Source organism: Somniosus microcephalus, chromosome 13 (genome assembly GCF_052327205.1).
Source record: "Somniosus microcephalus isolate GS21.2 chromosome 13, FLI_Smic_1.0, whole genome shotgun sequence".
NCBI classification, from domain to species: Eukaryota; Metazoa; Chordata; class Chondrichthyes; order Squaliformes; family Somniosidae; genus Somniosus; species Somniosus microcephalus.
The window spans coordinates 197,163,631-197,176,413 of record NC_140999.1 but is presented as its reverse complement, the minus strand read 5'-3'; the positions used below and the strand labels follow the sequence as shown (position 1 = coordinate 197,176,413).

The 12,783-nt window shown below is 53.9% G+C and overlaps 1 protein-coding gene across 3 annotated transcripts in view; it reads right to left on the bottom strand.

Annotated features, from left to right (window-relative positions):
- Window positions 1–604: 604 nt before the first annotated feature.
- The window catches only part of LOC147108960 (uncharacterized), a 73,318-nt gene continuing 61,139 nt past the window's right edge, over window positions 605–12,783 (bottom strand). For all 3 annotated transcript variants that reach the window (XM_086005958.1, XM_086005955.1, XM_086005956.1), the window contains 3 exons: window positions 9,690–9,956; window positions 5,327–5,479; window positions 605–2,430 (listed from right to left, as the gene is read on the bottom strand). In XM_086005958.1, coding sequence (XP_085862084.1) covers window positions 2,261–2,430; window positions 5,327–5,479; window positions 9,690–9,956 — 590 coding nt within the window. In that variant the 3' untranslated portion in view covers window positions 605–2,260. The remainder of the gene's footprint in view (window positions 2,431–5,326; window positions 5,480–9,689; window positions 9,957–12,783) is intronic.

The window sequence follows — 12,783 nt, the reverse complement described above, 5'->3', positions numbered from 1 at the left end:
CAGTCACTTTGGGAAAGGAAGGGAATCAAAGGCAGTATTTACATAATCCACCAACTGGAGACCTGTCCAAAGTGGATTGAGAGGTGAGAAAGTGTAATATTCCCAGAGGAGTTTGTTCATTGGCAGGAACAGGTCTTAGAGACTCGAAACAGGAGTGGGGAGATCGGAGTACAAAAACCTATCGTTATCTTGATCTTCAAAAAAGTAACACCTTTAATCTCAGTTTAAAATTTATTTATGAAGAGCACAAGATTATAGAACACACCCGCACGCGCCCCCCCTCCCCGCGCATACACACCCCCCGCGCACACCCCCCCTCCCCGCGCACGCTCCACGTACACCCCCCCGTGCACCTCCCCCACACCAGCCCCCCGCCCAGCGCATACACACACCCCCGCGCACGCTCCTCGTACACCCCCCGTGCACCTCCCCCACACACCAGCCCCCCGCCCAGCGCATACACACACCCCCGCGCACACAACCCCCCCGCGCACGCTCCACGTACATCACCCCCCGCGCACCTCCCCCACACACCAGCCCCCCGCCCAGCGCACCCCCCCGTGCACCTCCCACACACCAGCCCCCCGCCCAGCGCATCCCCCCCGTGCACCTCCCCCACACATCCGCCCAGCGCACAGACACACACATCTGCTTGGCCTCATCACAAGTGGATAAAGTGATCCTTGTTCAGGTTCTTGCTCCAACTGAACACATGGCTAAACTCTGGACTAAAACAAACTGCGAAAGTTATTGCACAAATCTCCACCAACAATGCCTTTTAAGAGCAGTTTATCTGCTCACTCAATCTTGGAAGTAATTGCAAGGCTGTTGGAACTGTAGGTATTCGCCACAGGGAATTTACAATTATGAAATGCTAGAACTGAAAAAAAATCAAGTGAATTAACTCCCTGTTCCAAAAAAACAGCGGAATTATTTTACATAACCAAGCAAATCCTCGGGGCTAAAAGATCAGGGGAAGTACACGGAGAGAGAGCGAGTGACTGAGGCTCCAGATTTAATGCAATAGCAAAATACTGCGGTTGCTGGAAATCTGAAATAACAGAAAATGCTGGAAACACTCAGCAGGCCAGGCAGCATCCGTGGAGAGAGAAACAGAGTTAACGTTTCAGGTCTGGGACCCTTCGTCAGAGCTGGAAAAAGTTAGAGATGTAACAGATTTTAAGCAGATGCAGGGGCAGGGAAAGGGAAAGGGGGAGGGGAGGAAATGTAATGGATTCCAGATTTAATGGTTCGTCAGCAACAATCAACCAGCTCATCCTGACCCCAGTAACAAAGCTCTTCTCTTCAGCACTGGCTCAAAGCCCAGTCCGTACCGAGTTAGCCAATCGCAGCCAGTGATGGCAGTAGGGACACCAGAGTTACCCTCAGGACCCACGGGCTAGACGGTGGAAATTACCCAGGATTCCTGCTCTTGATCACTGTCCAGTGACTCCGGCTGGGGAAAGGATCCGGCTGAGCTGTCCTGACTCCCGTGGTCACAGTCCGGGCTCACACCTGAAGAATGAAGACTTGGGCCGTGGTACTGGAAGAGGGGCAGCAATTCTCACCGTTCAACAGAGGTTAGGGAGCAAAGAGTCAGGGGTCAGGGCAGGGCTAGGAGAGAGGTCACAATAATCTGTATACGTGTTTTGAATGAGGAACTGGAAGAGTAGGGGGGGGGGGGGTGGCGGAGTCGGTTGGACCGAGTGATCTTTTCGTGTTGCAAACTTCAACCCCTCTCTGGTGTTACTACAGGTCCGTGTTCACACTGCACCAACCCTGAGCTGTACACACGCAGGCACAGACACAGACACAGACACAGAGACAGAGACAGAGACAGGCACAGACCACAGGCACAGACCACAGGCCACGGGCCACGGCACAGACCACAGGCACAGACCACAGGCACAGACACAGAGATAGAGACAGACACAGGCCACAGACACAGACCACAGACACAGACCACAGGCACAGACCACAGACACAGACACAGAGACAGACGCACTAAGACAATGTGTTGAGGAGTCACAGCCTCCTGGTGGTCACTTGCTGTTGCCCAAGGTTTACTATCGCTTTTTTTCTTTGTGTCTCTGATCCTGCAACATCCGTGTTGAAGAGGCTGACCGATTGGTTTGATGAGTTCGGAGCCTCCGGTGCTTTGATGGGAGCCCCACATGGACTTGGCTCCAGGGGCCTAAGCTTCTAGTGTGTTCTGTGCCGTTATTTAGGTTGCTGACGAGAGGAGGGAGCGATTGCTGGATCAGTGTAATAAAGGCAGCGCCGAGGCTGATAAAAGCTCACTGGCCAGTTCAGAGTGTCTCAGGGCAAAGAGCGTGACCCCTGACCTGTAGGCAGCAGGGATGACCACATGGCTTGAGCCAGAAGCTCCACCGGGAGTGTTGTCTTCGTAAATCATCCGACTCACCTGACCTGAGGCGAGAAATAAATATCCATCACACAGCTGCTACTTCCTTTACCATCAATCCCACCGTGACCAATCCTCTGAATCTTCCTCTCTTCCCCCTTTTTACCCTCGGTCCTCTAGGCTCCTCCTCCTCCTCGCTATTAAACTCATCGCACTGCCTCCAACTCTAACTTATACTGTCTCTCAAAGCTGTGCAACTCCTCACCTTCCTCAATCTTTCCTTTCCGACAATCAACAAGCTTTTAAACGTGTCCGTGAGGTGAAGGTACTCCCACAGTGCTGTTAGGGAGGGAGTGGCAGGATTTTGACCCAGCGACGATGAAGGATCAGCCGATATATTTCTAAGTCAGGATGGTGTGTGACTTGGAGGGGAACTTGGAGGTGGTGGTGTTCCCATGCGCCTGCTGCCCTTGTCCTTCTAGGTGGAAGAGGTCGCGGGTTTGGGAGGTGCTGCCGAAGAAGCCTCGGCGAGTTGCTGCAGTGCATCTTGTAGATGGTACACACTGCAGACACGGTGCGCTGGTGGTGGAGTGAGTGAATGTTTAAGATGGTGGATGGGGTGCCAATCTAGCAGGCTGCTTTATCCTGAATGGTGTCGAGCTTCTTGAGTGTTGTTGGAGCTGCACTCATCCAGGCAAGTGGAGAGTATTCCATCACACTCCTTACTTGTGCCTTGTAGATGGTGGAAAGGCTTTGGGGAGTCAGGAGGTGAGACACTTGACTCAGGATACTCAGTGACGGTCTTGCTATTAAGGCTGTGATGGGTCTACAGTAGGTTTGACATGCTGGGAGGATGAGATCAAATGGGGTGAAGAGCCTTGCTCACTTATACTGAACTCGGGAGTAGAGGCTCATCGTTTTAGCAGGAGGAGGAAGAGGAGAAACTTTGACCAAAAAGCTAAAAAGAGGACCATGGTGATCAAAGCCCGAAGGGGAGAAACTACAGGCCAGAGGCTGCTCCCCAATCGCTCAGTGAGTTTATTCACTGAGTCACTGACCCATACAGGCCAGCAGGATCGCAGGTTTGACCCCCAGTCTGACCCGAGTTAGCGGTTCACACGTAGGACTGGCGAGATACGTAAAAGCTGGCCTGACTGCTCCACACTGGGAGCAGAAATTCAGCAAGAATTCCCACTCCTGTCCAAATTGCCTCCGCCTAGAAATATGCCAGTTACCATCGAGGATCAGATCAGCCTCCCGGGGTCGAATAGCCTGCCCACCCTCACATGAGCAATGAGGTATGATGCTGTGCAGCTGTAGTCCAGCCAAGGATTACATCGAATTTACACACACACAGACAGGCTGTTCGGCCCGACCTGTCCATGCCGGAGTTTGTGCTCCACACCAGCCTCCTCACACTCTAACTACCTCTTGCCTCACTGCCCCCAACTCCCCCTCCCTCATGTATGCATAAAGCCTCCCTTAAATTCATCAATGCTGCATAGAATTACAAATTATTTACACCCTGATATACCTATCAATTCCTCCAATAAAAGGCGAAGAGTTACGAAGGTGACTAAAGGTTTTTATTGACTAAATAACAGAGCCCACTCTCGTGGGTGATCCGATCCAAGCAGGAGGAATACCAGCCAGTCGCTCACCTTTATACCTGGCCTGGTGGGTGGAGCCAAGGCGGAGTCGGCAGTGGTCATCCCAGGTATAGCAGTGTGGCAAGAGGCGACCTCGTACCGTGATACAATAGTGGTCAGTGATACAGTTATAACGAACAGTGGTGAACAGTGCTAACTACTAACAGTGATACGATAGTGAACGTGGTTTACCACACACCCAGAAACAGGCCACAGTCCAACCGGTGTTTGTGCTCCACACGAGCCTCCTCCCACCCCTCTTCATCTCACCCCATCAACACCAGCCTCCTCCCACCCCTCTTCATCTCACCCCATCAACACCAGCCTCCTCCCACCCCTCTTCATCTCACCCCATCAACACCAGCCTCCTCCCACCCCTCTTCATCTCACCCCATCAACACCAGCCTCCTCCCACCCCTCTTCATCTCACCCCATCAACACCAGCCTCCTCCCACCCCTCTTCATCTCACCCCATCAACACCAGCCTCCTCCCACCCCTCTTCATCTCACCCATCAACACCAGCCTCCTCCCACCCCTCTTCATCTCACCCATCAACACCAGCCTCCTCCCACCCTCTTCATCTCACCCCATCAACACCAGCCTCCTCCCACCCCTCTTCATCTCACCCCATCAACACCAGCCTCCTCCCACCCTCTTCATCTCACCCCATCAACACCAGCCTCCTCCCACCCCTCTTCATCTCACCCCATCAACACCAGCCTCCTCCCACCCCTCTTCATCTCACCCCATCAACACCAGCCTCCTCCCACCCTCTTCATCTCACCCCATCAACACCAGCCTCCTCCCACCCCTCTTCATCTCACCCCATCAACACCAGCCTCCTCCCACCCCTCTTCATCTCACCCATCAACACCAGCCTCCTCCCACCCTCTTCATCTCACCCCATCAACACCAGCCTCCTCCCACCCCTCTTCATCTCACCCCATCAACACCAGCCTCCTCCCACCCTCTTCATCTCACCCCATCAACACCAGCCTCCTCCCACCCCTCTTCATCTCACCCCATCAACACCAGCCTCCTCCCACCCCTCTTCGTCTCACCCCATCAGCATATCCCTCGATTTCTTTCTCTCTTGTGTGTTTATCTAGCTTCCCCTTAAATCCATCTATACTATTCGCCTCAACCACTCCCTGTGGTAGCGAGTTCCACATTCTCCCCACTCTCTGGGTAATGAAGTTTCTCCTGAATTCCCGGTTGGATTTATTAGTGACTATCTTATATTGACGGCCCCTAGAGCAGCGAGTAAGCGGAAGCACTGCAGGAAGCTCGGCTGAGCTTTTCTCCACTCACCCACAACGTCCAGCTGCTGCCACGGGGAGTAGTCCTGGAGCTGTGCGAGCACGGAGACCGCGGTGTACCCAGAGACCCGAGTCAGGACGTCCTGCCGCCGGACCAGCAGGAGCGAGTCACTGCCCAGGCGCCGCTTCACCAGGCTGCTCTTCTCTGCGGAAAGGGGATGTGTCATTAGATTCGCGGGTTGGCTATCCCTTCCCTTCGTACCACTGGATCGCTCATTCAAATCTGAAATTCAGCCTCAAGGAACCAATCAGACGGGAACTGGTATCAGCAGCCAGCAGGAAATCTCCGCAATCCCTTGCCCAGTTCAGCCCGTCCGCCCCGCACACGGGATCCAGGCCGCGGCACAGGCTGCAGAATACCAATGGTGTGGACACCAGGGTAGCGAGGTTTCAGACTCCAAAACTGGCTGCTCCCAAAAACTAACATTCACCCACTCCCTCAATTATCTACCCAATTCACTTTGACGGTGTTAGCCGTGGCTCATTGGGTAGCCCCCCGAGCCAGAAGGTCATGGGTTCATGTTCCACTCCAGATGCTTGGGCACAAAAATCTAGGCTGACACACCCAGTGCGGTACTGAACGAGCGCTGCACTGTCGGAGGGGCAGTACTGAGGGAGCGCCGCACTGTCGGAGGGGCAGTACTGAGGGAGTGCCGCACTGTCGGACGGGCAGTACTGAGGGAGCGCCGCACTGTCGGAGGGGCAGTACTGAGGGAGTGCCGCACTGTCGGAGGGGCAGTACTGAGGGAGTGCCGCACTGTCGGAGGGGCAGTACTGAGGGAGCGCTGCACTGTGGGAGGGGCAGTACTGAGGGAGCGCCGCACTGTCGGAGGGTCAGTACTGAGGGAGCGCTGCACTGTGGGAGGGGCAGTACCGAGGGAGCACCGCACTGTCGGAGGGGCAGTACCGAGGGAGCGCAGCACTGTCGGAGGGGCAGTACCGAGGGAGCGCTGCACTGTGGGAGGGGCAGTACCGAGGGAGCGCCGCACTGTCGGAGGGGCAGTACCGAGGGAGCGCAGCACTGTCGGAGGGGCAGTACTGAGGGAGCGCCGCACTGTCGAAGGGGCAGTACTGAGGGAGCACCGCACTGTCGGAGGGGCAGTACTGAGGGAGCGCCGCACTGTCGGAAAGGCAGTACTGAGGGAGCACCGCACTGTCGGAAAGGCAGTACTGAGGGAGCACCGCACTGTCGGAGGGGCAGTACCGAAGGAGCGCCGCACTGTCGGACGGTCAGTATTGAGGGAGCGCTGCACTGTTGGAGGGGCAGTACTGAGGGAGCGCCGCACTGTCGGAGGGGCAGTACTGAGGGAGCGCCGCACTGTCGGAGGGGCAGTACTGAGGGAGCGCCGCACTGTCGGAGGGGCAGTACTGAGGTATTGCTGCACTGTCGGAGGGGCAGTACTGAGGGAGCGCCGCACTGTCGGAGGGGCAGTACTGAGGTATTGCTGCACTGTCGGAGGGGCAGTACTGAGGGAGCGCCGCACTGTCGGACGGTCAGTATTGAGGGAGCGCTGCACTGTTGGAGGGGCAGTACTGAGGGAGCGCCGCACTGTCGGAGGGGCAGTACTGAGGTATTGCTGCACTGTCGGAGGGGCAGTACTGAGGTATTGCTGCACTGTCGGAGGTTGCCGTCTTTTGGATGAGACGTTAATCCGAGGTCCCATCTGCTCTCTCAGGTGGGTGTAAAAGACCCTACGGTTACTATTCCAAAGAGCAGGGGACTTCTCCCTCGTGTCCTGGCTAATATTTATCCCTCAACTAACATGACTAAAACACAAAGTATCTGATTGTTTATCCCATTGCTGTTTGCGGAACGTTGCATTTATATAGCACCTTTCATGACATCAGGACATCCCAAAGTGCTTCACAGCCAATTAAGTGCTTTTGTGCACAAATTACAAATGTGACAGCCAATTTTCACACAAAGTTTTCCTAAATCTTGTCACACTACCTGCCCCCACTGTCTAATGTAGTTAAATCTAAACTCTGCCACTCCCCCCATCTCTTTCCCCACAGCCCTGCAAATGTTTCAGTTTCAAATATTTATCCAATTCCCTTTTGAAAGTTGGGATAAATGGTTCGTTCTCGGGCTGGCAATCAGTAACTAGTGGTGTTCCGCAGGGGTCAGTGCTAGGACCCCAACTCTTTACAATCTATATTAACGATTTGGAGGAAGAGACCGAGTGCAACATATCCAAGTTTGCCGACGATACAAAGATGGGAGGGAAAGCAGTGAGTGAGGAGGACATAAAAAACCTGCAAAAGGACATAGACAGGCTAAGTGAGTGGGCAGAGATTTGGCAGATGCAATATAATGTTGGAAAGTGTGAGGTTATGCACTTTGGCAGAAAAAATCAAAGAGCAAGTTATTATTTAAATGGAGAGAAACTGCAAAGTGCTACAGTACAAAGGGATCTGGGGGTCCTGGTACATGAAACACAAAAAGTTAGTATGCAGGTGCAGCAGGTGATCAGGAAGGCCAATGGAATCTTGGCTTTTATTGCAAGAGGGATGGAGTATAAAAGCAGGGAAGTCTTGCTGCAGTTATACAGGGTATTGGTGAGGCCACACCTGGAATACTGCGTGCAGTTTTGGTTTCCATATTTAAGAAAAGATATACTTGCTCTCGAGGCAGTTCAGAGAAGGTTCACTCGGTTGATTCCGGAGATGAGGGGGTTGACTTATGAGGAAAGGTTGAGTAGGTTGGGCCTCTACTCATTGGAGTTCAGAATAATGAGAGGCGATCTTATCGAAACATATAAGATTGTGAGGGGGCTTGATCGGGTGGATGTGGTGAGGATGTTTCCGCTGATGGGTGAGACTAGAACTAGGGGGCATAATCTTAGAATAAGGGGCTGCCCTTTCAAAACTGAGATGAGGAGAAACTTCTTCACTCAGAGGGGTAGTAAATCTATGGAATTTGATACCCCAGAGAGCTGTGGAAGCTGCAACACTAAATAAATTTAAAACGGAGATAGACAGTTTCCTAGCAGATAAGGGAATTAGGGGTTACGGGGAGCGGGCAGGGAAGTGGACTTGAGTCTAGATTCGGATCAGCCATGATCCTATTAAATGGCGGAGCAGGCCCAAGGGGCCGTATGGCCTACTCCTGCTCCTACTTCTTATGTTCTTTTGAAAGTTACTATTGAATCTGCTTCCACCGCCCTTTCAGGCAGCGCATTCCAGATCATCTTAACTCGCTGCGTAAAAAAAATTCTCCTCATCTCCCCTCTGGTTCTTTTGCCAATTACCTTCAATCCGTGTCCTCTGGTTACCGACCCTCCTGCCACTGGAAACAGTTTCTCTTTATTTACTCGATCAAAACCTCTCATGATTTTGAACACCTCTATTAAATCACCTCTTAACCTTCTCTGCTCTAAGGAGAACAACCCCAGCTTCTCCAGTCTCTCCACGTAACTGTAGTCCCTCATCCCTGGAACCATTCTAGTAAATCTCCTCTGCACCCTCTCCAAGGCTGTGACATCCTTCCTAAAGTGTGGTGCTCAGAATTGGACACAATACTCCAGCTGGGGCCTAACCAGTGTTTTATAAAGGTTTAGCATCACTTCCTTGCTTTTGTACTCGATTCCTCTATTAATAAAACCAAGGATCCCATATGCTTTATTAACAGCCTTCTCAACTTGTCCTGCCACCTTCAAAGATTTGTGTGCGAACACCCCCAGGTCTCTCTGTTCCTGCAGCCCATTTAAAATTGTACCATTTAGTTCATATTGCCTCTCCTCGTTCTGCTTGGCTTGTAATGTACGTACCGTGCAGCACTTGTAACAGGTTTGTAATATTACACGGTGCAGTACTTGTAACTGGTGTGTATTGTACACCATTAAAAATGTGAGTCGTGAAATACACAGTGATCCAGTACTGACTTTAATCTCCTTAATCCAGGCATTTTAAGAGAAAGTAACGGTTTGACAGACTTTTGAGTGAGAGACCGAGCTCGGACTGACACTACAAACCGCATCTCATCAAATGACATTTACCCACAGACTCCTCCTACCCTGAAATCAAAAGACATTGAAAGCAGAGACTGAAGGAATCAATCCTTACACTGAAATGGGAAAAGGAGAATTCCATTCCATTTTTCTTTTCCAATTTGTTCAGAAACTAACATAAATATGATTCTGTCCCATTTTACAATTAGCCCCAATTATTTATACCAGTTTACTGCTGTGCGAGATGGTGAATGATACTGGTGACGGTAAATACTCTCCGAGTTTCATGTTGGCCACGGTTTTGCTGTTTCCCTGCTTATATCTGGGTTACCAATCTGCCTGGGGCAAGGGGAGGGAGGGGTTAATGATGGGAACGATAATTCAAGTCAAGCTTCCTGTACCCACCTATTTCTAAGGGATTGGTCATGTAAATCCCGTTAGGACCCACTCCAAAGATCATCTGATGGTGCCAGGCGTCTGGGATCTCCTCTCCCTCCGGCACGCCTACTTGCATGTTCATGGTAGCTATGGCAACGGCCCCTTTCCTCATCCAGCTCGCCAGCCAAGCCCTTAATTCCACACTTCGCTCTGGGTGGAAACTGAAGAACCGACCGACGACCCTTCCTTCGCTCGCCTTCTCCGCCCCCTCAATCAGCTGCTGGTGGGTGGCCCCTGGGAGACAGAAAGCAAACTGCAGTCATCGACCGTCCCTGTCCCATCCCATTCCCTGACCCGATCCCATTCCCTGTCCCCATCCCATTCCCTGTCCCCATCCCATTCCTTGTCTCCGTCCCCATCCCATTCCCTGTCCCTGTCCCCATCCCATTCCCTGTCTTCGTCCCCATCCCATTCCCTGTCCCCATCCCCATCCCATTCCCTGTCCCCATCCCATTCCGTCCCCGTCCTACTCCGATTCCCTGTCCCCGTCCTACTCCGATTCCCTGTCCCCATCCCATTCCCTGTCCCCGTCCTACTCCCATTCCCATTCCCCGTCCTGCTCCCATTCCCTGTCCTATCTCAGGTTTCCGCCTTCATCAGATTCCCGACCGCCTCAAACTCCAACTTCTCCACCTCCCACGCCGGATAATGACCTCCCACAACTCCGCGGAAACTCTCTGCTGCCTTTCATCCAATATGAAGTCGCACCATCCTCCCGATCCCATGTGAAGTGCTGCATCGGATGAATTCCTGCCCACCTTTCGCCCTTGCTCTGCATTGCTGCTGTTCACCGGCTCACTGACTTTAATATTCTCGTCCTTATTTTCAAAGACAACCCCCCCCCCCCCCCACTCCCTCGCTCCCAGTCCGTTCACGGGCGCTCCCTCGCTCCCAGTCCGTTCACGGGCGCGCCCGCGCTCCCAGTCCGTTCACGGGCGCTCCCTCGCTCCCAGTCCGTTCCCGGGCGCGCCTGCGCTCCCAGTCCGTTCCCGGGCGCGCCCTCGCTCCCAGTCCGTTCCCGGGCGCGCCCTCGCTCCCAGTCGGTTCCCGGGCGCGCCCGCGCTCCCAGTCCGTTCCCGGGCACTCCCTCGCTCCCAGTCCGTTCCCGGGCACTCCCTCGCTCCCAGTCCGTTCCCGGGCACTCCCTCGCTCCCAGTCCGTTCCCGGGCACTCCCTCGCTCCCAGTCCGTTCACTGGCACTCCCTCGCTCCCAGTCCGTTCACTGACACTCCCTCGCTCCCAGTCCGTTCACGGACACTCCCTCGCTCCCAGCCCGTTCACGGACACTCCCTCGCTCCCAGCCCGTTCACGGACACTCCCTCGCTCCCAGCCCGTTCACGGACACTCCCTCGCTCCCAGCCCGTTCACGGACACTCCCTCACTCCCAGTCCGTTCACGGACACTCCCTCGCTCCCAGTCCGTTCACTGACACTCCCTCGCTCCCAGTCCGTTCCCGGACACTCCCTCGCTCCCAGTCCGTTCCCGGACACTCCCTCGCTCCCAGTCCGTTCACGGACACTCCCTCGCTCCCAGCCCGTTCACGGACACTCCCTCGCTCCCAGCCCGTTCACGGACACTCCCTCGCTCCCAGTCCGTTCACGGGCACTCCCTCGCTCCCAGTCCGTTCACGGGCACTCCCTCGCTCCCAGCCCGTTCACGGACACTCCCTCGCTCCCAGCCCGTTCACGGACACTCCCTCGCTCCCAGTCCGTTCACGGACACTCCCTCGCTCCCAGCTCCTTCACGGACACTCCCTCGCTCCCAGCCCGTTCACGGACACTCCCTCGCTCCCAGCCCGTTCACGGACACTCCCTCGCTCCCAGTCCGTTCACGGACACTCCCTCGCTCCCAGTCCGTTCACGGACACTCCCTCGCTCCCAGTCCGTTCACTGACACTCCCTCGCTCCCAGTCCGTTCACGGACACTCCCTCGCTCCCAGTCCGTTCACGGACACTCCCTCGCTCCCAGTCCGTTCACGGGCACTCCCTCGCTCCCAGCCCGTTCACGGACACTCCCTCGCTCCCAGCCCGTTCACGGACACTCCCTCGCTCCCAGTCCGTTCACGGACACTCCCTCGCTCCCAGTCCGTTCACGGACACTCCCTCGCTCCCAGCCCGTTCACTGACACTCTCTCGCTCCCAGTCCGTTCACAGACACTCCCTCGCTCCCAGTTTTCCTCCTTTTGCTCTCCAATGGGTAACACACCCTTCAGCCATCGTATCCATCACCGTGGATTCCATCATAACCTTCCTCTGTGCCTCTCTTCACCTTCACTAACCCTGCCCCACTCCCTCAATCGTGTTATGTGAATGAAGGTGAGGGATCCTAAGGAACAAACAGTGTGTGTGGGAGAGTGCATGATCTCCCCGTGTAGTTTTCTGATTAGATGGAGTCAGTCCCACGGGCATTGAGCGACAAAATGAATGAATTCTTCAGCCCGTGCTGACTGGCAACATCTGGATACGAATGGTGACCGGTGGTCAGTTCGCTCACCAGACCCATCCCAATAGTCACTGCTCTGCTCAACACACTGGATTTTCACCAAACGCTGATTCGACAAGGTGTAGACTGTGGCTAGGAGAATGAAAGCATCAAATGCCGGTGATTGTAAACTCCAAATTGTTAATAGTGGTGCAGGAAATATTATTGCACTGCTCCTATATTGCCAAAACCCCAAACCCAGGCTCAATCTGGCCATAGCACTGATGGCCAACTGAGCAGGTGATTGGTCTTGTTGGCCCTTTGGTATCAAAACAGGCCAGCACTGTACGGCTAGACAGCGACTGTCTGCTCTGAAGTGGGGCAAAATCAGATCTGTCTTCCCACTTGAAGATGCTTCTTCAACAGTTACTTCTTTGTAGCCAAACTGATATTCAATTAGCAACAGCAGGTAATGTTGGCTTCTGCCGTATTACTGCAAATTGCATCAAGTTCCGTGTGGTCTAGTGACAGTTCCTGCTTTGTGAAGACCAGGCCAAAATATTCCTGGTGTTCTTTACTAAACCCACACTTCCCGTGGGTGAGTGTGATTGTAACTTGTGAATAACGTGTGTTCAGGACA